The 24,608-nt window shown below is 35.5% G+C and overlaps 1 protein-coding gene across 4 annotated transcripts in view; it reads left to right on the forward strand.

Annotated features, from left to right (window-relative positions):
- The window catches only part of LOC125655837 (xanthine dehydrogenase/oxidase-like), a 58,289-nt gene that overhangs the window by 22,810 nt on the left and 10,871 nt on the right, over window positions 1–24,608 (forward strand). For all 4 annotated transcript variants that reach the window (XM_056143135.1, XM_048886360.2, XM_056143136.1 and 1 more), the window contains 26 exons: window positions 96–153; window positions 1,435–1,531; window positions 2,605–2,713; window positions 3,173–3,299; window positions 3,511–3,563; window positions 3,659–3,727; window positions 4,665–4,733; window positions 5,188–5,332; window positions 5,527–5,694; window positions 6,243–6,319; window positions 11,247–11,340; window positions 11,532–11,635; window positions 11,777–11,961; window positions 12,099–12,246; window positions 12,379–12,556; window positions 12,756–12,934; window positions 14,519–14,638; window positions 14,742–14,963; window positions 15,180–15,243; window positions 15,532–15,601; window positions 16,592–16,679; window positions 16,791–16,877; window positions 17,403–17,594; window positions 20,914–21,059; window positions 23,463–23,544; window positions 24,464–24,559. In XM_056143135.1, coding sequence (XP_055999110.1) covers window positions 96–153; window positions 1,435–1,531; window positions 2,605–2,713; window positions 3,173–3,299; window positions 3,511–3,563; window positions 3,659–3,727; window positions 4,665–4,733; window positions 5,188–5,332; window positions 5,527–5,694; window positions 6,243–6,319; window positions 11,247–11,340; window positions 11,532–11,635; window positions 11,777–11,961; window positions 12,099–12,246; window positions 12,379–12,556; window positions 12,756–12,934; window positions 14,519–14,638; window positions 14,742–14,963; window positions 15,180–15,243; window positions 15,532–15,601; window positions 16,592–16,679; window positions 16,791–16,877; window positions 17,403–17,594; window positions 20,914–21,059; window positions 23,463–23,544; window positions 24,464–24,559 — 3,027 coding nt within the window. The remainder of the gene's footprint in view (window positions 1–95; window positions 154–1,434; window positions 1,532–2,604; window positions 2,714–3,172; window positions 3,300–3,510; window positions 3,564–3,658; window positions 3,728–4,664; window positions 4,734–5,187; window positions 5,333–5,526; window positions 5,695–6,242; window positions 6,320–11,246; window positions 11,341–11,531; window positions 11,636–11,776; window positions 11,962–12,098; window positions 12,247–12,378; window positions 12,557–12,755; window positions 12,935–14,518; window positions 14,639–14,741; window positions 14,964–15,179; window positions 15,244–15,531; window positions 15,602–16,591; window positions 16,680–16,790; window positions 16,878–17,402; window positions 17,595–20,913; window positions 21,060–23,462; window positions 23,545–24,463; window positions 24,560–24,608) is intronic.

The following is a 24,608-nucleotide window of genomic DNA, read 5'->3' on the forward strand; positions in this document are numbered from 1 at the left end:
TTAAATGTGCAGGAGATCAACCGGCTGCACAGGAATGTTTTGATTGTACAAGAAATGAATTTCTTATAACTGTGCATTAAATTGATTCATTGCAGATATCGATTGAAAATCCGGACCCTAAAGTGACACTTATTCAATACCTGAGACGAAATTGTATCCATATTGAAGGAATGACCTTATTCTTTAGGACTAGATTAATCTCGGTTGAGATTCGGCTCGACTGAATTTTTGGACTGACGCCTTCACTGAATCTCGGTCCTTCATAATTCATGTTTGGAAATTTACTTTCAGCTTTGGCCAGTTCTAGCAATTGTAATGTGCACTTAGGCGACACTGCTGTTCGCTTCAAATCAGTTAGTTGACTATTAAACCAAATCTGTATCGTCTAAGTATGTAAATTCCATAAAATAAACCATCACTAATTTTCCCGTTCAAATGAAGACTTCTATGGCGCAATATTTTATCTCCCAAAATTGAAGAGTTCTATAGTGTTTTTTTTTTAAATTAGCAAATGCAAGTAGATACAATGTATCAGTAACTAGATAAAGCAGACTATAGAAACTCTTCAATCCCAGGAGATAAAATATTGTGCCATGGAAGTCTTCATTTGAACGGAAAATTTAGTGCCTATTTTCATTTTGATATTTTTATATCTAGACAGTATGCAATACAAAATTAATAGTGATAGAAAGTTAGTTTGATAGTCAAATCACTTATTTGAAGCGAACAGCAGTGTCACCTAAGTGCACATTAATTGCTAGAACTGGCCGAGGCTGAAAGTAAATTTCCAGACATGAATTATGAAGGACTGCTCCAAGATTCGGTGAAGGCGTCAGTCTAAATATTCAGCCGAGCCGAATCTCAACCGAGATGAGGACTAGATGTGGGGCAATCGGATCATGCTCGTCCTTTTCCGTATTTTATGGTTACGGAAAGAGCCGAGTTGTTACGATTGAAATGTGGGAGTATATATAACAATAAAAACATTAGTTAATGTAACGAATCGGCGAAAAAATTACTCCATACTTTCAATTAATTGTTTATATACACCCCCATAACACATACTATATACATGTATAAAGTGTTGCATAGAAGATTATATTATGTCAAGTTGAAGGGTTGATACTCTTATGGAGAAAATTGAAACATTAGAAGAAAAAAAACATTTAGCAAAACAATATAGTAAAATGTAAATATTAGTACTTTATTGAGTTTCACCGATAAGCATTAAAATTACGATTACAAGGAACATTAGAAATGCATATTGTTCATTCAGTAATATGTTGTTCTATGTAATATTTTGCATAGCTCTTCATAAGACTTTTAAGATGTATGATATTAGATATACAATCAAGTATCTAAGATATTCAAAACACATGAGCCACCACAACAATAAACTCAGCAATATCACATTTGTCCTTGACCTCTGACCAGTATATTTGACCGGAACAAAAGAAGCCTGCAGTCAAGGAGCATGTGGGGCCTGTACGGTTATGATTTCTTACTACAACCACCACCAGAAGAAAATCATGTATCCTTTTCATTCAGCTCTCGTATTACTTCTCAATGTAATGGGGATGATGTTTGTCTTTCAAACGAATGCTCGATGAAAAGTTTCCAAAGTAAATTTAGTGTGTTTCTGAAGTTTCTTAAGTAAATATAGTGCGTTTCTGAAGTGTCTTAAGTAAATGTAGTGCATTTCTGAAGTGTCTTAAGTAAATGTAGTGCGTTTCTGAAGTGTCTTAAGTAAATGTGGTGCGTTTCTCAAGTTTCTTATGTAAATGTAGTGCATTTCTGAAGTGTCTTAAGTAAATGTAGTGCGTTTCTGAAGTGTCTTAAGTAAATGTAGTGCATTTCTCAAGTTTTTTAAGTAAATGTAGTGCGTTTCTCAAGTTTCTTAAGTAAATGTGGTGCGTTTCTCAAGTTTCTTAAGTAAATGTAGTGCGTTTCTCAAGTTTCTTACGTAAATGTAGTGTTTTTCTGAAGTGTCTTAAGTAAATGTAGTGCGTTTCTGAAATGTCTTAAGTAAATGTAGTGCGTTTCTGAAGTGTCTTAAGTAAATGTAGTGCGTTTCTGAAATGTCTTAAGTAAATGTAGTGCGTTTCTGAAATGTCTTAAGTAAATGTAGTGCGTTTCTGAAGTGTCTTAAGTAAATGTAGTGTGTTTGTTAAGTTTCGTATGAAAAGGATCGTGAGGATCCGGGTTCGAATAGGTCCTCAGAACCCCTTGCTTGTCGTAGAAGGCGATATTAATGTGATTGTAGGCGAAGCAACTGTTGTTAGTTTTTTGAAGCTAAAAGTCTTTGAAAATATTCGTCTTGGTAGATCTGTGAAACAGCAAAATAAATCACCTGTGTATGATTTAGTTGATTACAGTATAATTCAGTTCAATAATTACTTAGTATATTATGTAATTTTCTACGTCCTCATTCCTGTATTGTAAATTGACGCCTTGAACTACACGATCACACTCAGTAAAATACAGACAAAATGATGACGGTAGTGTATCTTGTAATTGTCCATTTTAAAGCATTTCATTTTTGCCATGCATTGGAATTATTTCTGGCCTATGCTGTTTATATGGTATTTCCTTAATACTATTACGTCATTATTCCGGAAATGCATGCTTGACTCCGATTTGCTCTCTCCATGGAATGGCGGTCACTACAGTGGAAGGAGTGGGCAGCACCAGGAATGGCCTCCACCCTATTCAGGTATGAAGGCTACCATTCCATACACATTTAACCAGCTTTCGGCATAATCATGTTATTCGATCTGCGGACTTTAGATAGCATTTATTCCGTAAATGTGACTTTTTAAATACGGAATAAATAGCATGATTAGTTAACATGAGTAAAATATATTAGTAACTATTTAGTCTGTGTGCCGACCATCTATAATTATATATCTTTATACATATAACCCTGATAACGATAATGTTAAGTACGCAGATCGAATAACATGATTATGCCCAACTTTCTGAATCAGTCAATGAATTCCACTACTGCTTTTGGTTCTTTTATTAGCAAATCTTGTGTTGAATAACATTCAAATATCTTAATTCGAAAAATGATGAGTTGGCAGCAACATTGCTTAACTGTGTTATTCGATATATCCACAGAAATCAAATATTTGGGGTGATCATCCAAATGACTTGTTGATTTTTTTTCTAGCGGAATATGATGGAGAGCCACGGTATACAGTGCGGATTTTGTACCCCTGGCATGGTGATGACAATGTACACATTCTTCAGAAATAATCCAGAACCTAACCAGGAGGACATGGAGAGGGCTCTAGAAGGTGACACCTTATAACAATACCAACACACATTTCAGAACGATGAAAAATAAAACTTTGTTTTTAATATTTGGCATTATATAATAATATATTTCGATTTTGAAGATAAGCATGTGTTCCTTTTCTCCATTAAGTGACGTATATATACATATGGATATGTTGGCAATATACCGTGTTCCTTTTCTCTTTCTGAGTAGTGTAATTATTTTCTTAGGCAATCTCTGTCGTTGCACCGGATATCGTCCGATTTTGGAGGCGTTCAAGAAGGTATAGCAGAATTACTTTAGATGTGTATCTTTAAATGACTATATCATTATGTGCCTGAACTATTTCTGAATATGAAGCGTTGATTGATTTTCTAGAGTTGTCCTTGTGGCTTGGGACTTTGTCAGCAGAGTGCAGAGGAAAAGAAAGAAGTCACAGAGAAAAAGGTCTACATTCTAGTTAGATTTAAAAACTAATATATTCTGAACCTAGATTGTAAGAAGCTTTGATAGTATTTTGATAATAGCTATTATATTTTTGCTGAATATCTAGGAGTACATGTACTTCTAATGTGAGTGATGTTGCGTGTGTTTATTTCAGTTCCGAGGGTTTATTTTATAAGAAACATAATCAAAATTTTACATTTTTAATTACGATGTTTGAAACTAAGTCTTTGTAAAGATGGAACATACTCTCGCAACTTGGGCGTATCTCGAAAGATGCTGATCAATAAATGTATTTCTATGTAAGAGAGCAACCTTGCAAATGTTATTGATTGATTGATTGATTGTACATGTATATTGTTTAACGTCCTTCTCGAGAATATTTCACTCATATGGAGACGTCACCGTTGCCAGTGAAGGGCTGCAAAATTTAGGCCTATGCTCGGCGCTTACGGCCTTTGATCTGGGAGGGATCTTTATCGTGCCACACCTGCTGTGACAAGGGACCTCGATGTTACGGTCTCATCCGAAGGACCACCCCATTCAGTCGCCTCTTACGACAAGCAAGGGATATCAAGGACCTATTCTAATTCGGATTCTCACGGGACCCAATATCATTGAAATCGAATACGAAATGGATCAAAACATAACTGTACTCGCACAGTATACCTTCAAACGTGATTGACATGTAATACTTTTACGTTTAATCTTGAACTGTAAGGTGACTTAGTGGCTGCAGGTTTGATCATTTTGGATGAGAATTTTGTCTAAAATACCAATATTTCACCGAGGGTGACCCATAGAACACTCGTAACATTGCATGAATATTTCTAACTCAACACTTTTGCGAGGGGATACAATTGTAACTTCTGGCAAAGTCGCTTTGTAAGAAAAATGTTCAAGAAGTAATACATTATATGCATGTTTTCAATTCTTTAAGACGGATGAGAAACCCACTCCGGAAAGCTACGATAAAACACAGGACGTCATCTTTCCTGGTGAACTACAGGTGAATTTTATGTATTATGTACAAGATACATATACATATTGTATTCATCTATTCGCTGTGTGATGCTCTCTCTCTCTCTCTCTCTCTCTCTCTCTCTCTCTCTCTCTCTCTCACCCTCTCTCTCTCTCTCTCTCTCTCTCTCTCTCTCTCTCTCTCTCTCTCTCACATTGTATTCAGCTATTCCTATGTGATGCTCTCTCTCTCCCTCTTTCTCTCTCACCCTCTCTCTCTCTCTCTCTCACCCTCTCTCTCTCTCTCTCTCACCCTCTCTCTCTCTTTCTCTCTCTCTCTCTCTCTCTCTCTCTCTCTCTCTCTCTCTCTCTCTCTCTCACCCTCTCTCTCTCTCTGTGCTAACTTTGAGATCACTTTATTACGTTATGTAAATCAGTGTAACTTGACTGTTGTATACAGAGATCTACAGAGTAAATCAGTGTAACTTGACTGTTGTATACAGAGATCTACAGAGTTCAGGGATACAGATATCCTATTTGTTGGTGGTGGATATTCATGGATGAGACCTGTGTCTCTGAACAAGTTGTTGGACATGAAAGCAGCGAGTCCGAAAGCAACGATAATTATGGGATCACAGACGGCAATAGGTCATAATTTATGTGCATTTGAAGTTAGCGTTAATGATCAAAAGTATAAACATTCTGTGTACTTATCTTTTAGATTTTCTCTCTTATTTATACATAATAACTTCTTATATAAAATTAGATAAAAAGTGCTGATATTTTACTGTACACCTGGGTGTGACATACAGAGACATCTTATGATATTTTATTTTCTGTAGGATCCAAAATCCGAAATAATTCCTTACCGTCCCCTGAAATTATCTGTTGTACACAAGTTCTGGAATTGAAACGAATTGTGGAGGAAAAAGACGGCATATCTATAGGGTCAGCCGTTACATTTGCGCAAATGGAAGACTACCTGCGAGGGAGTTTGAAAGGAAAGAAAGGTATGATATGAACTTAAAGAGAAGTATTACATGTAAAACGTATACGGTACCAATTTTGATGCTATTTAATATCATAGCAAATTATAATGTTCACAACATTATTAAAGAGAGGTGTAATATTTGCAACTGTTCACAACTAGATCAAGGAGGGGTACAATTCTCACAACAGTAAATATGAGAGAGAAGTACAATATTCACAGATATTAATTCCAAATATCAGATAGATACAACATTCACAATTGTAAATAACCATTGCGTTCCTCTATTAGCCGACCTGTTTTTATATTCTTGTGAGGCAGAATAGGAGGAGTAATTATCCCCTATTAACTGGTCACACCCGCCGGGTGCCCTCTATCTTGTACAGGTAAACAAAGTAATCCGTAGTCGAAATCAGTATGTTATATTTATTAGGTTAAAAGTTCCACATTTTATGTTAGACGAAACTTTGTGATTTTTCAACTGTATGCAATTAACTTTACATCATTTGTCACAACAAGCTATGTACATACTGTATTATTGAATGACAACGTTCTTTTTTAATTCTCCAGATCGAGATTGTGGTGTTGTGTCTGCATTGCTAGAAGGATTGCGCTGGATTGGAGCGGATCAACTTAGAAATGTTGCGGTATGGCATTTACAACATTATCTACATTATCAGTGGTGGTGAAATGGTAGCTTAGGTGATTGAAATAGAAAGTGTTTGAAAAGAATTTAGGGATCTATTCTTGAGAAAGACATACATTGGCAAATTTGCATAGGTACAATGTGAATTAGCCTCGTTTGAGTTACTATACCTATACTGGATCCTGAAACTTCACAAACAAATTAAAATCACATTGCAAAAAATGTATCAGTAAATGCTCTACCAAGCACCTATCTTTACTCCGCATTAAAATAGTAACTGCAGACACAACATGTGTGAGTAAAAAGCAAGTGTTGAATATCAAAACTTCCAAAAGAACATTCAGAAAATTTAAAATCACAAGTCTTCCAAAATCAACAGCATCAAAATGTACGACTATTCAAAACTTTACATAACGACTCCTGATTGTAGGTTAAAGACTAGGGTTTGCTTTATATCAGCCATCTCGTCAATAGAATATCCATATCTTTTTATCAGACACCCAACCAAAACCTTACTTTGTGAAACACAATTCTGATTCCTAGTACAAGTACTCCAAGTTGATATTTTAAAATGCTGGAGTTCCCCATTGACAGTATCTTCGTAGTCTTTGGTGTTCAGATCTTCCAACAGTCTGTTGGAATTTTCATAAGCACATATTGTGCTCCTTTATAAGCTGGACCCTTTTTGTATTCATATGAGCTTGTTCTGCATATGGTCAGTTTTTAAAGCATGTAGCTGCTTTATTGCCACCAGTTGGATTTTGCTTTCGTCATCGCGTTTCCGGTTTATCACCACCTATAGGCAAATTTATGAAAGGCGAAGATAACTAACAGTGATAATCGCTGTAGTAAAGAGGTCGTGTTTAAAGTAGTCGTAATTTTGCAACCGATCTAGCACGGAGTTTACATTCATATCCGCAAGGGCAAGTTTTTTGGAAATACAGTTCGTTGGACAGTGGAGAAATATGTATAAGATGGTGACATTTTTGTCTTCATTCTGGGGGAAAGTGGGACACAGAAGCAGGTCATTCTTCAGTTAAAACTCCCCTTTGAATCTGCGCCTGTAATAGTTAAAATGATTATAAAGAAATTCAAAATTTAAAATTCATTAAGAATCTGTACATGAAACTGTTTTGGCTAGAGTGCCTTTGCATTGTAACCTTTGCATAGCGGTAATAGGTCAAGAAAATCAATACTTTTGCATTGTGCGATCTATAATTATAAGCCACGTCATTAAGCTTCACATGAGTCATGAGGGTTGTCCATTTGTTTTGACTGCTGTTCCGACCCAGTAATAAATTTACTCCACACAGCAAAAATGTGTGCAACACATTTAAAAAATCAACTACACAGTAAAATTCGCATCGATCGTGAATGAGAAAGAACTTGTGTACATTTATGTTTTGACAGCGAAGGACAGAGATCGATGTCTCAGAGGGGTGATATTGCGTAACTGATTACACCTCCCCCAATCACATATGTACAGTAAGTAGGTCATGCAGGAATTTAGAGCATGCGATGGTGTGAGGCTTACCTTACCATTTCTAAACGACCAAGATATTCTTCAGAATCATTGTCAACACAATCAAATTTGATTTCGTTTTTTAGTTTCAAAAATGAGACAGAAAATAATGATCTTGAAAAGACAAAAGGTAAAACATTATAGGTCTGCGTTTACGGAAGAAAGTGCCCCGGATTCAAGTCTTCAAAACTCCGCCTGGAATTTTGCTACGGCTGTTTACTGAAATACACATATGGTTAGAACAAATGTTAGATTAACGTTGTCATTGTGTCAAGCATGAGTGTAAAATGGTTTGCGGTTCACAGCACGCTACACACAATGAAAAGTCATCGTGTTTTCAATTTGTTTGTATCCTACATGTATTTCCGAACTTGCAAAGGATGAATGAGGGAAAGGGGGCATGGTTTAACTGTCGTTGTTCCCCGTCCCCATATTTTGTTTTCATTGAACGATCTTAATTTCATATTAAAAAATGCATATAGGTTTTCGTCGAGATGCCTCTTCATTATTTCTAACAGGAACAATATTAGTAGTGAAGATTTTTTATTAAAGTTCATGGAGACCGATACCCTCTCCATGTCTGGGATATGATGATACAAAATAGATATAGGATATAGTCTGTATATTATGAGTTTACACTGCCTATTCCGCAATCTCTTTGTTAAGGGATCAGTCAAGCTTAGTTCCGTATAACAGAGCGGTTTGAACATTAACGTTTGAAAATTACTTTTGTAACTTTAAAGTGCCTAGCTTGGGATTCTCATTGAGCTTATACATTTACATGTTGTAAATATTACATGTTTATTGTAAGTCACTATATTAGAACTCCTACACAAGCTGCGAATCGTATGTCTTTTTGCTAAGGTTATTTGCATTTTCATATAAAGAACCGTTTTATAAAATTCAAACAATAGCAATGTGTATTATGACTCATTCGGACCCAAGACAAGCAGGTGAGTTTCCTTAGCAATATGAATATGAGCTTTTACACAAGGAGTGAATACACACATGTTGATGAGTACAGTGTTTGATGTACTTCTGTACAAACTCTGAGTTTTTTTTTTTTTTTTTTTTTTTTTTTTTTTTAGATTTATACGTATAACAAACAGTCACTACAATGCCTAAATGTAATTCCATGTATATATGTTAGTCTAATTAATCATAATTAGTATATCCTTTTGCACTAACTTTCATGTTAAAATGAGTTCTTTCCACTCTTGTTGATAACACAACATTCAGTTCTAAAGTTATCAATATTGCACATGTATAATGATTCAGAACATCTTTTTTAAATAACTTCCTAAATTTTGTTTTCAGTTATACATGTATTTATCTGACTTATTTGGATTCAGATTCTCTCCAACCTGATTTTGAATTAAAAATAACTTCATTATTGATTACAAAAAATAATTCCACTTTCATGGTTTGATTGCTATTTACAGAATGATAATTATGCTCTGGACTCTGTAGTGCAAGTCATACAGATGCATGTTTATTAATTGATTTCTGGTGAGGTGAAGAAATGGATGTAGAGTGTTTGATAGACCTGCATTATTATGTTGGTGTGTTTTGACCTGAAGCTGTGGCACTTGTTAGTATATGTGGATATGTGTATTTTTCTTTTTCTTTTCTGTCCAGTTGTTTGTTTGTTCCTTTCTATCATTATTTGACATACATGTATGTATCAAACTATTGATTTGTTTCATTTTAGTTGTATTCTAAAAATGTTTCATACGCTATTAAACTGGAACACAACAGTAAGTTATTTATTAGATGTTAGTTGTTGTGAATGATAATGGGCTTCAAAGTTTCCATTCAATTCTATTGTACTTGATCAGTATCCATTATGTAATAACAATTGAACACTTTTTACCGAAAACTACAACTGTTTTCACATTTTCTATCAAAACTTGATAAATTTCCAAAAATATTCTTCTCACAACATCACATCTGTAAGAAAAAAATTGCATAGTCATGTAGTCTAGAGCATTTCATGATCCAGGGTGGGGGCCAAACTGGGTACATATAGAGTTTATGTGTAAATATTTGATTAACCTCGCCTTTAATGCTATTGATTGTATAAATTGTATCTTGTTTATAACGTCCCTCTCGAGAATTTTTAATTCATAAGGAGACATTTTCAAGACCTGTGCATGCAGGGCTTCAAATTTGGGCCTATGCTTGGCGCTTACGGCAATTGAGCAATAAGGGTTCTTAAGCATGCCACACCTACTGTGACACGAGACATCGTTTTTAATGTCATCTCCGAGAACCCGTGACATTAATTAACACCTCATGCCAAGCGTTTGGCGATGGAACTGTCACTACCTGTTTTAACGATCTGGGTCTGTCGCAGCCGGGAATCGAACCCCGACCGTCCGCATATGCGGCGAACACTCTACCTCTAGAACACCGCAGCGTTGGTAATGCTATTGATACACGGACCCCTGGACACACCAGAGGTGGGATCAGGTGCCTAGGAGGAGTAAGCACCCCCTGTCGACCGGTCACTTATATAACGTATACACTATAAATAGCCCCACTTGCGTCAAGGAAATCCCAACATGCTGTATATAACTCAGATTCAACTGTCTAACTTGAAGCAAAACTTGAAGAATGATTTACTGAGATATATTTGATATCTTTATTTGTCTTAAACTTCTGGCACAGTGACAAAATACACAGCTTTACACAGGTAAGCTCTGAACTTGACACTTGACTGTGATTCGATTCATGTATTAAAAATGGTCGAGTGACAGTTGTTTGTAAACACCGAATTCAAATGAAATAGGTCTGGTTAAAATAGTAAATTAGTATTAACGTATGGCATAGTGTACAGCCTCATTAATACATCTGTGCGATGATTAAACAACATTTACAGTGATCGATCTCATAATTCTTATAAAGAATTCAAAATTAAGAGTAGGGCAAACAAAGGCCCCTGGACATACCAGAGGTCGGATCAAGTGCCTAGAAGGAGTGAACATTCACTATCAACAGATCACACCCGCCATGCGCCCCATATGTTGATCAGATAAATGCAGCAATCCGCAATTACAATCAGTGTGTAAAGAACGGTCTCACAGCGAGAATGAAACATGTCAGACAGCATGTTACCTAATGACGTTGTATTGGTGAAGTAGATCGTAATGATGACCATAAATTTGATTTTATTTGCTTTTCTGTATATAAAACCAAAGTAGAATTAAAATAGGCTGTTGAAACCCCTGTAAAATTAACTTATTTGACAGTAGCCTGCCGATTTATAAACTGATCATATGCAGAACAAGCTCTGAAGTTCATATTTCTGTATGAAACAAAGATAGGGACTTGGTAGAACATTGACGGAATTCTGCAATGTATATGTGTATTTATATTATACATGGTGTAATTATGTTTTCTGCAGACCCTTGGAGGGCATCTGATGAGTGTTGGACCTCATGATTTGCAGACGTTTATGTTGACTGTTGGTGCAGAGTTGAACTTCATCTCACCAAATAGTATGTCATCCCCGTACCCTTACAAATTCGTAAAAAAAAAAAAAAATCAAAAAAAAAATCATCTGTTCAGTTTATTATGATATCTTGTCTAATATTCTCCCTTAACAATATATGATATTATTGTTTAAACAATTAGAACTTCTTGATATATCGTTCTTGATATGATAATTTTGTATTTTCTTTTTACACAGAGAAAACAAAGAAGCTGTCATATGAGAAATTTGTAAAGAATGGAATAAATGTACCTGACCCACAGGACATTTTGGTGTCTGTTTTCATTCCATTCAACAAACAGGTCAGAATTAACAGCATTTCAACTTGAAAAATATAAGAAACGTTTTGATAAAGTTACAAAAATCTTGTAACATTATACACAAATGTATGATGATATAAACTGGTTATTTTTATTACATATTGTTTTTAATTTCCGTTATAGAACGAGTATGTGCTCTACTCCAAACAACCGTTCCGTAGGGGTATGGATTACGCTGTGGTGAATTCTGGGATGGTTCTTCGGGTGAATGAAAAGAATGGAAATATCGAAAATTTGAGGTTTTGTGTGGGAAATATCGAGAGTAAACCATGTCTTCTAGAGAAAGTATCCAACGTTGCTAACGGAAGGTACATAACTGCACATAAATCGTCTTTGTTTCAGGAAATTGTTTTAGATGCAATTGTTGCCGTCAGTGGATACAATGTTTGCTAGACACCTCACAGTGACTGTGTTCACTAATATTAAATTTGTTAATCTTCTACAGATCGTTTGATGATAAACTGATAGGTGAAGCCTGCGATGTGATCATTGGGGAGCTGAAAGAGTGCAAAGCCGATTCCATGAAGTACAAAATCTCACTAGCGTGTGCATTCTTCTTTAAAATGTACAAACAAATCTCGGAAACAATAAAGGTACGTCAATGCATGGATAATCGCCAAGAATGAAATTATTTGTTAAAAAGCAAAAGAAACTACAGGTACACATATGTGGTAAGTTGCCACAATTTTAAATGCTTTGATTGATGGAGAAAATTTTGTTATCAGCAAACGAATGAGAAGACAGAATTTGGTTTGACACCTACCCTTTCGTCTGGGGCTCAGTATTATGACGTACCCAACCCGGAGGCCAAGGAAATTGTCTGGCAACCCATTCACCACACAGCTGCCAAGAGTCTTGCTTCCGGCGAAGCCGTGTTTATCGATGACATGCCGCAATACACAAGTATGGCTAGAATTCTAATCATGTAGAATGTCAATGCACAATAAGATCTGAAACTTGCATTTGTTGAAAATGCAAGAATTTTCAACTGATTTGGATACCGTTGCTATATTCAATTTCAATGACTATTAACCGCGTTTAATGATGAACTGTACCTAAAATGATGGACTCCAGGCAATCAATTCTGTTTCACGTTTTTCAGACGAGTTATCGATGTGGTATGTGACAAGCACAAGGGCACATGCTAAGATCCTTTCTGTAGACACATCGGCCGCTTTGGCAATGCCAGGGGTGGTGGATTATGTTGACCATAGGGATGTACCAGGAGAAAATATGTATGGACCTTTGGTTCATGACATTCCGTTATTTCCCGATAAAGAGGTTAAACTTGGCACTTTTTATATTTCATCCTAAGAGAATCATTGTAATATTGATTTATTTCTTCAAAATTTCTTTCTCAAAAGTTTGGCATTTGAGACTAGTTAGCAGTTGTTTAATTGAAACTAGTATTTCCGCTGTAACATTAGAGCCTTTGATATTTTATATCCAAACTCTGAAATGCCTTAAATTCTAATGTTTAAACAGAATATCATTTCAGGCAATAAAAGAAACAAAGGTTATTTCAACAAATTTGATTTTTAGCTCACCTAAACCGAAGGTTCAAGTGAGCTTTTCTGATCACATTTTGTCCGTCGTCCGTCTGTCTGTCTGTCCGTCTGTCTGTAAACTTTTCACATTTTCGACTTTTTCTCCAGAACCACTGGGCCAATTTCAACCAAACATGGCTAAAAGCATCCTTGGGTGAAGGGCTTTCAAGTTTGTTCAAATGAAGGACCATGTCCTTTTCAAAGGGGAGATAATCATAAAAATGCAAAAATAGGGTGGGGTCATTTAAAAATCTTCTCAAGAACCACTGGGCCAGAAGAGCTGAAATTTACCTGAAAGCTTCCTGATATATTGTAGATTCAAGTTTGTTCAAATCATGGCCCCCGGGGGTAGGATGGGGCCACAAGGGGGATCAAAGTTTTACATACAAATATATAGGGAAAAACTTTAAAAATCTTCTTCTCAAGAACCACTAAGCCAGAAAAGCTGAGATTTACATGAAAGCTTCCTGACATAATGCAGATTCAAGTTTGTTCAAATCATGGGCCCCGGGGTTGGATGGGGCCACAATAGGGGATCAAAGTTTTACATACAAATATATAGGAAAAATCTTTAAAAAATTTCTTGTCAAGAACCACTGAGCCAGAAAAGCTGATTTTTACATGAAAACTTTCTGACATAGTGCAGATTCAAGTTTGTTCAAATCATGTCCCCCGGGGGTAGGATGCCCGGGGCCACAAGTGGGGCAGGGGGGGGGGGGGGGGGGGGGGGTCAAAGTTTTACATACAAATATAGGAAAAAGCTTTAAAAATCTTCTTCTCAAGAACCATTGGGCCAAAGAAGTTGACAATTACATGAAAGCTTTCTGACATAGTGTAGATTCAAGTTTGCAAAAATCTTGGCCTCCAAGGGTAGTTGGGGCCATAATAGGGACTAAGGTTTTACATGCAAATATATATGGACAGTCTTCAGATATGGACCAAGGTGACTCAGGTGAGCGATGTGGCCCATGGGCCTCTTGTTGTAATAGAGATGGATAAATGTTAATAATATCATATTATAATACGGTTCATCGTGAATTAGTTTCTTTTGACTCCTAAGGTTAAGCATTGTAAACGTTTTGCTCCTGTGAAAGTTTCCATTCCATTGACAAGTAATTTCACGTTTCTTTTTAAGCTTAATTAATAATACAACATTTTACTGAGAGGTGTTCATTTATAATTCAGCTTTGTGTCGGAGCATCTCTTAAACTTTCAGCTTTACCCATGTACATGTACTTCTAATTACTTTTGAAAAAATCTCTTGGCGAATCGTTTTCATTTCCCATGATTAATAAAAGTTTGGGATTTTTTCCTTTAGGTTTCCTTTCACGGACAGCCTATAGGTGGAATTATTGCAGAGACACGAGAGATTGCAAGAGCAGCAGCCAAATTGGTGAAAGTCGAATACGAGGATCTGCCAACTCTATTTCTAATAGAGGTGACAATTGTGACAATTAAATTTCTCTAATCATACACATGTATATTTTTAAGCTAAAGGTAATGATGTCAATCGCAATGTCGATTTCAATTTCTTCTTATAGGACGCTATTGAGAAAAAGAGCATGGATGCATATGTCGCAAGTCACGTGAACGGGGACATCGAAAAGGGCTTGGCAGAAGCGGAAATGAGTTTGGAAGGCGTCATCAATACTGGGGCACAAGAACATCTGTATATGGAACCAATCTCAGCTCTAGTAGTTCCGAAAAAGGAGGACAGTGAAGTGGATGTTTTCGTTAACACACAAGAAGCTAATGGTTGTCAGGTATTGCTTTCATTCAATTTCATTTGAAGAAACATGAATGGATGATCTGTTCAAAGCTTTCTAATGACTAAGGAAAAGACAAAACATTGTAAGTTTCTATCTATTAGATAAACATACTGTGTAACTGTTGTCTTTTAAATCATGTCTGAACAAGTTTGTATGAAACTACATTTTTCCATTATTATATGCTAAATAAATCACGGTTTTAACTTCTAGACAGATGTGGGTCTTTTCTTGGGGGTACCAAACAACAGGGTCAATGTGCGAGTGAAGAGATCAGGTAGGTAGATTATGAATTTTAGAACCGGTAGAAGGCTATTCTAATGTAACTAACGTTAAGCAACTTTTAAATTGAAATAGGGCAGTAAAACTCTCTGAAGACAAATAGATGCACATATCTGATGACACGTCCAATTTTCCATTTCTTAAAAAACTCAAGCAAACATTTAAGAGCAACTCAAATTTCGGCAATTTCGTAAAGTGGGCTGCATGGCATATACACATACATGTATATTCCCTCACCCTGTCTTCACTATGTTGGGATAATGTGAAGATGTGCTTTTTCCAGGAGGAGCCTTTGGTGGTAAGGCTTTGGATACTATTTCAGCGAGTGGTACGGCCGCCGTGGCAGCGTGGAAGTAAGTGGATATTTCGCACCTTCTCCCTTTTAAACAGTAACCATTTTCGTATGCATTGTATACATGTACATACATTTTTTTATTTGAAATTGATTATGCTAATTGATAGAAATCATCATCCATGATGCGATTTTGTTTTATTCCATGGCGTCTTTTCACTTTCAAATTTACATTAACGAAAATGTTTGAATATTTATTATTTACTTATGTGTACATACACTGTAGATTGCTTCTGCCCATGCGTGGTTCATAATATCACGCGTGCTGTAGGCTGATTGGTTGTTTGTCCCGTTGAGAATTCTTCACTCATGTGGAAACTTCACCAACTTCACCAGTTTTAGATCAAGTACCACAAATTCAAACCTATGCTTAGCACTTACGGCCATAGCTTTGAGGGTTCTTTGACGTGTCGACGCCTGACCTCCGTTTTTATTTTTATGATCATATTCGAAAGACATGTAATTCTAACTTCTAAATGCTGAGCGTTTGACATAAGAGGAATCATTACCCATGTTTACGTCTTAGATTTGACGCGGTAATGGCAAGAGCGGGGTGGAACTCAAGACCTCACAGTTACAAAGCGAACACTCTACCTCTGAGCTACCGCGACAGGTCCATTTGGTTGATGAAATATGATTCACTGAAAATTAAGAGATATTGATAAATACAAGTAAAGTAAAGCTGATACTTTCTGCTCATTTGTGTTATTTATGTACCACGCGGTCGGGCAATTGTGGATCATTCCCAGGAAAGAATGCGTCTGATATTGTGTTTGAATCTTAAAGAATTAGAAACGAAATGGGATACCAATAGCAAAAAGAGGAAATGCTTCAATATTTACAATAAATACACAAGATAATGCCACATTGTTGATGAGCAAATATTATCTTTGACCCATTTCATGGGCGATTTTCCCCTTTTCTACCTCAGTTCTGGAACTCAAACCCAGTGTAGCTTAGATCACTGATTCACATGCATCTGTTTTCACAGAGTAAATCGACCTGTGCGTTTGATTTACACAAGATCCTTTGACGTGAAGACCACATGTAAAAGGCATCCATTTAAGGCCTTCTATAAGGTTAGTATTGTCTGCAACATTATTATACAGTATTCTGATTAAAGAATGTGTTCATACAGTAACACATTGTTTCCCTGAACAGCTGTATTTTATGGAAAACGTTTTTTGTAGGCTGGGTTTACCAAAGATGGAAGAGTTACTGCTCTGTCAATTGACCTATATTTGAATGCAGGTTGGAACAATGGTGTCAGCATGTTTGTAAGTACATTGATGATTTTCATGAAACTTACATGTAACAGTTTTATTTCTATTAGCTGACAGGACGGCTGTTTGAATGTGTATGTTTCCACAAAGTAAAATGTTTATATCTCTTATTAATAGAAACTATAATATTGAATACTAGTACATTGTGTAGACACTATGCAACGGAATGGTTGTGCTTACATTGAACTGAATTCACAAGAAATGTTTTTGAAAAGTGAACAGTCCAAACCAAAACCGTAAAATTTATGTTGTATAACCAGAAATTATATTTGATGAGATTTTGAATACGATATGTTGATATGGTAAAGTTTGCAGCTTCACCATCAATACATTGCTGAAAAATGAAATATTCTAAGAAAACTATAAGAATTTTAAGTTAGATTGATTTACTGATTTTGACAATGACTAATCAAAGGCTTGTGAAAATAATACGACTGAGCTTTTAAATGATTTACATACATTTGATATTGTCAGTGCGTGATTAGATAACAAATATTAAAAAAATTCCTTATATTAAAGGTGATGGAGTTAGCAATGCTTGCAATGGAAAGCACATTTGATATTCCTAACTACAAGGGAACTGGAAGAATTTGTTTGACAAATCTTCCATCGAATGGAGCTTTTAGAGGATTTGGAGGACCTCAAGGAAACTTTATTATGCATAACATCATGTATGATATCGCCAAAAAAACCGGGATATCATTCAATAGGGTGAGTAAAAAAGCTGAGATGTGACCGGTTGAAAGGGGATGGTTACTTCTCTTAGGCACCTGATGCCACCTCTGGTATATCCAGGGATCCGTGTTTGCCCAACTATCTATTTTGTATTGCTTATAGGAGTTATGAGATTGGTCACTGTTTGTTATCTTCACCTTTATAGGAGTTATGAGATTGATCACTGTTTGTTATCTTCACCTTTATAGGAGTTATGAGATTGATCACTGTTCGTTATATTCACCTTTATAGGAGCTATGAGATTGGTCGCTGTTCGTTATCTTCACCTTTATAGGAGTTATGAGATTGATCACTGTTCGTTATCTTCACCTTTATAGGAGTTATGAGATTGATCACTGTTTGTTATCTTCACCTTTATAGGAGTTATGAGATTGATCACTGTTCGTATGAGATTGGTCGCTGTTCGTATGAGATTGGTCACTCTTCGTTATCTTCACCTTTCATCGAAGACGTTATTTGTGTGTCTTTGATGTTCTTTTTTCGGACGTCTAACGTTGAAGCCTTTCACCTCCCAAAACTTTCATCGGAAACTTACTATGTTTTTGGCATATTGATATAAGAAATGAATACGACAATGCATACATTGATTATTAAATTGACTGAGCTCAAATTTGTTTAATTATAATTTGACTAATTTAGCTAAAATCTACTTGCATTTTGTTTGAATTGATGGTTATTAGGGCACCGCATGAAATGCGGGAAGCCCTATAGTAATCACATTGTCTGTCCGTCCGTCCATCCGTCCGTCTGTTGTCCGTCAACACTTTCCCTGTGACACGATAACTCAAACAGTTTTTATCGTACAGTTTTCAAATTTTGTACAGAAATACTTTACAATAAGAGGAAAACACCTATAGATTTTGGAGTTGTGTCACTTAATTTGTTTGCATGTCTGTTTGTATGTCATCATCTTTCTTATTATGACCGTATCCATTTACCACTGTCTTAGGGAGATAATTCAATTTGAATTATGATATGCATTGTATTGATATAGAAAATTTACAAAAAATAACTCTACAACATTGTGTATGTATATATATATATATACATATATATATATATATATAATTATATATTTATGCCCCCGAGATCGAAGATCGGGAGGCATATTGTTTTTGTCCTGTCTGTCATTCTGTCTGAAACTTTAACCTTGCTAATAACTTTTGAACAGTAAGTGATAGAGCTTTGATATTTCACATGAGTATTCCTTGTGACAAGACCTTTCCGTGGGTACCAACAATTTTGACCCCGTAACCTTGACCTTGGAGTTTGACCTACTTTTTGAAAACTTTAACCTTGCTAATAACTTTTGTACAGTAAGTGATAGAGCTTTGATATTTCACATGAGTATTCCTTGTGACCAGACCTTTCCGTGGGTTCCAACATTTCTGACCCCGTGACCTTGACCTTGGAGTTTGACCTACTTTTTGAAAACTTTAACCTTGCTAATAACTTTTGTACAGTAAGTGATAGAGCTTTGATATTTCACATGAGTATTCCTTGTGACAAGACCTTTCTGTGAGTACCAACATTTTTGACCCCGTGACCTTGACCTTGGAGTTTGACCTACTTTTTGAAAACTTTAACCTTGCAAATAACTTCTGTACAGTAAGTGATAGAGCTTTGATATTTCACATGAGTATTCCTTGTGACCAGACCTTTCTGTGGGTACCAACATTTTTGACCCTGTGACCTTGACCTTGGAATTTGACCTACTTTTTGAATACTTTAGCCTTGCTAATAACATTTGAACAGTAAGAGATAGAGCTTTGATATTTCACATGAGTATTCCTTGTTACAAGATCTTTTCCATTGGTATTGAACCTTTTGACCTTGACATTTGACCTACTTTAATTTTTTTTTACATAGGTCATAACTTCTAAATGGTAAATATTAGAGCTTTGATATTGTACATGAGCATTTCTTTTGACAATATCTTTCTACTGGTACCAAGATATTTGCCCTTGTGACCTTGGCCATCTTCGGAATTGGCTATTATCGGGGGCATTTGTGTTTCACAAACACATCTTGTTTTTAAATGTGATATGAAAATTGCTTAATGTTACATGTATATTGAATTAAACACGTCATTCCCAATCAACAACTTTCGATCGGGATCAGAATACGAAATAAAATTTCTTATGTGCGGTTGCAACTGCTTCAAGAAATTGAATTATGTAGTAAACTGTAATTGCATACTACACCTTAGAGAACTGTTCCTTTTAATAAAGAAAGTCACAAAATAGATACAAAATGAGTGTACCTTATTCATTACTGTTACTGAGCTTTCGTCGGGGAAAATCTCGAAATGACGTGTTTCACTGTGCTTGTTGAGGGTAAGGTCCACATTTTCGACGTGAGTATATTGATATTTGCTTATGCATTTTTTAGCGCATACATGGTATGTCTCGGCTAGGAATAATGGAAACTTTCTCACCTATGTATGTAAAGACATATTCTATAGATTTCTGTTTTTGTAAATGTAGAACACTTTTATCAAATGACAATATGTTTGAATACGCTTAGAGCCCCGATGTCTAGAATTTCCTTTTCCAAGACATCAATATGTCAAATTCATAATTCTTTTCGAATAGTATGTACCATATTTTGTACCAGTTATCCATTTTGAATACCCTATTACAATGGGATTTAGTTGCACTCTGTAATGTTTGAGTGTGTGTCAAACAGAATTAATTTAAATTTGCATTAGTCTCTCATAAATATGCTTCATGATTCCTTCTTCACAAATTTGCATTCCAATATATCTTTGAATATTATTAATTCTAACATATATACCAACCCCAAATATTGCTATATCAAATACAGATGTCACTTTCCTCTAATAACCCTATTAATACTAAGGGCCCCCCTTGCAGACCATGTCAGTTTTCTAGTTAAGCATAGTTACGCAAACAAATTTTTTGTATAGCAAAGTAAAACTTTTAATGGAAAGTAAGATGCCGAACAATAATCAGTCTTATAAATCCAATGAAGAATACGAAATTAAGAGATGGAGAAACACGTACTACTGGACACACCAGTGGTGAGGTCTTGTGCTTAGGAATAGTAAGCATCCCCTGTTGACCAGTCACACCCGTCGTTAGTCCTGTATCTTGATCAGGTAAACGGAGTAACCCGTAGTCCAAATCAATATGTAAAAAAACCGATCTAACAATATTAGTAATCATATGATAGTTTAATTATTCATCCTCTGGTGCAAAGATTTAATTTTATGTTTAAAAGATCACTTTCAATGAATTGACATAGTAGACAAGGTATTTTATTTTCCATTCAGCTTAGAGAAATGAATGTCTACAAAGAAGGCGATAAAAATGTGAACGGAATGGTCCTTAAACATTTCAATCTGCCTATATGCTGGGAGGATTGCAAAAAACAGAGCAAGTTCGACGAGGTCTCGAAAGAAATTGAAGAGTTTAATCGGTATGTTTAAAAGCCTGTTAAAATGTCATTTTCAATAATTTCTTTTTCCAAAAAATATTTTTGAAACTGAACATCAAATGAAAAATACAGTATACAATTAATTTGCACTTTCGATATCAATACAATGGTTTGCTACCTCAAAAGTACAGTGTTCACTTAACCCAGAGGGTGTGTACACATTGTACTTTCGAGAGTGCTGCAATTGTACGGTATTGACCAAGGATGTGTCAATAATTCTGTTATCATGATTGAATGATTTAAACACCGAAGCATACGAAACGATACCTTGTCAGCCATATTTGTTTACAGCTAGAGTGCAAGGTCTAATCAAAAGGGACTAGAGATGCGAGTCTGAGAGAGAGAGAGAGAGAGAGAGACGAGTTTTCATTGATCGTCCAAAATATAATAACCAATCATATCAATTTAGAAATTCTCAATTCATTTTTGGTTCGATATTGGAAAAATTAAATGTTATAATCACCTGGAAGATATGTGGAGGTGAGTTCCATTTTTCTACGTGGTTATATTGTATATTTCAGCCAATCAGGAAGCTCGCAATTATTCAGTCATACAATTAAAGTAGCTCATTACACCAAGTGACATTTATTTAATGGCTCGTTAAAACACTTCGTATGATTTCACCACGGGAGAGTGATGCCAAGCTCTCAATTATTTTGTATGAAATTTTTGTGATTATTCTCAAAATTATAAAAAGGGTGTTTTGTTTGCCAATAAGAGATTCTATAGAGTCCAAATTTCACTATGATTTGGTGTATGCTATGAATATCTAACAAAACATACCTAAAAGACTCAGATGTAAACGTTGTAATTTTTTAGAAAAAAAAGATTCATGAAAATTTAAAACGTTATTTGTTAATATTTTTTAAATCTACGGATAAAATCTTCGAAAAACATGTCAATTAGAAAAGCGAAATATCGAAGAAACATATTCATAAAAGAAATTGAAACGAAATGACTAAAGTTCAGATATATATAATATTTATATGAAAACGAAAGATAAAAGTACCAATCCCGATCAAATTTGATAGAAATTACTAACATAATATTATTGTTGCTAAATTGTACGCATTTGTCATCAATAGATTAATTTCCTTGATAAATTCATTTAATTTGTAAACCATTTTACATCAAGGAATGTAGTTTTCTGATTACAATGTTCTCTATGGCTACTTTTTAGCTCACCTGAGCCAAAGGTTTCAAGTGAGCTTTTCTGATCAAAATTTGTCTGTTGTCTGTCGTCGTCGGCGGCGTCGGCGTCATAAACTTTTCACAATTTCGACTTCTTCTCAAGAGCCACTGGGCCAATTTCAACCAAACTTGCCACAAAGCCTCCTTGGATGCAGGAGATAATCACAAAGATGTAAAAATAGGGTGGGGTCATTTAAAAATCTTCTTTTCAAGAACCACTGGGCCAGAAAAGCTGAAATTTACATGAAAGCTTCCTGACATAGTGCAGATTCAAGTTTGTCAAATCATGGCCCCCGGGGTTGGATGGGGCCACAATAGGGGATCAAAGTTTTGCATACAAATATATAGGATAAATCTTTAAAAATCTTCTTCTGAAGAACAAGCTGTTTACATGAAAGCTTTCTAACATATTTCAGATTTTAGTTTGTTTAAATCATGGCCCCCAGGGGTAGGATGGGGTCACAAGGGGGATCAAAGTTTTACATACACATATATAGGGAAAATCGTTAAAAATGAACCAAGGTGAATCAGGTGAGCAATGTGGCACTTGAGCCTCTTGTTTATAATTCCGATCGTGCTTGGTTCAAATTTGAAAAATCGTAATATTTCTGAGTTTTTACCATTTCATTTCAATTTCTGCTTGAAATAATATTTCTCTGATATATATCTTTATCTAATGGACATGTTTTTTTAAAAGATTTTATCCTTAGATTTAAAAAAATATTAACAAATAACGTTTTCAATTTTCATAAATATTTTTTTAATTAAAGCATTAAACCATTTATCTGAGTCGTTCAGGCATATTTTCTTAGATATTCATATAATACATCAAATCACAGCAAAATTTAGACTCTGGGGTATCTTATTTGCAAAAAATTCAACTTGTTTGTCATTCCGGAGTAAATCACCAAAAAATCATATGAAATACTTGAGAGCTTGTATCACTATTTCTATGGTGAAATCATACTTCTTAAGAGGTGTTTTAACGAGCCATTAAATAAAATTTTAGCATAATGAGCTACTTTAATTATTTCGTTCCCCAGGATTATGAACTGAGCGTAGATTTAACTATGCTTAGATTTAATTGAAGTCTATGTCTGTTTAGTGATACCGGATTATCAATCTTATTTTGAATCTGTTTTGTGTTGTTGAGTTATAACTGTTTTTATGAAGCCTTTCTCCTCGTTATTGCAGTAAAAACAGGTTCAGGAAGAGAGGAATTGCCATGTCAACCGTTGTCTTCAGCATTGGTTACCCCATAGTGTTTTTGTGTCAGGTAATAGAGATGTTTTAAAATAGAGTGACGTAGTGCATGATATAAAATTCCTTCTATGCTTTCCAATAGCACCTACATGAATATATCAGATGACCAAAAGAAGAAAATGTCATTTGCTAAAGCAATGGTTAATATGATACACATCATTGTACTTGACAATAATATTGATATTTTATTTAAGTTGTAGATAATTCAAAATTGATAAAATCCTCATTCTACCATAAATAGGTTTACAGCTATTTAAACAGTTAAAAACAGCATATCCACTGAAAGTGGAAACTGGTAAGCAAACATCGTCTTCCAAGGACTACATTAAATCGAAATGAACAAATATTTTTTCTTTGTGTAATGTAAAGCATGAAAAATAATCATGACGTCATAATCAATGACATCGTAGTAGTGTTAGAGAAGTAACGTGATTTTCTCATATAAACGCCAGAGTCAGACCGGTAGTACGCCAGTGTCAGACCGGAAGTACGCCAGTGTCAGACCGGTAGTACGCCAGTGTCAGACCGGAAGTACGCCAGTGTCAGACCGGTAGTACGCCAGTGTCAGACCGGAAGTACGCCAGTGTCAGACCGGTAGTACGCCAGTGTCAGACCGGAAGTACGCCAGTGTCAGACCGGCAGTATCAATGTGAGATCGCTATGTGAGATTTTTCTGCCTTACACTGTTACAGCATCGTTCGTTTTCATCATGGTGAGAGAAAATGTATTCCATAATTCGATTTGATATTGTTTTCTACATGGGAAAAGCTTTATTTTCTAATTCACATCTCATATGAATAATGTTGGTCTCGCACTTGTGATTATGTGTTTTAGTAGATGTTGGATGATTTGATGGTATGAGTTACTGACTCCACCTGTTAATTTCAAAGTGAATTTTATTGATATTTTTATGAACATGTTCATTCTTTCAGGCTGGGGCTTTGGTTAATATTTACCAGGACGGTTCTGTTCTTCTCACCCATGGAGGAATCGAAATTGGACAGGGTCTTCACACCAAGATGATTCAGGTAATGGACATTGATGAAGTGTGTCATTCAAAATAGCCGTGAAACTTAA

The sequence above is a fragment of the Ostrea edulis genome, chromosome 7 (genome assembly GCF_947568905.1).
Source record: "Ostrea edulis chromosome 7, xbOstEdul1.1, whole genome shotgun sequence".
In the NCBI taxonomy this organism is placed as follows: Eukaryota; Metazoa; Mollusca; class Bivalvia; order Ostreida; family Ostreidae; genus Ostrea; species Ostrea edulis.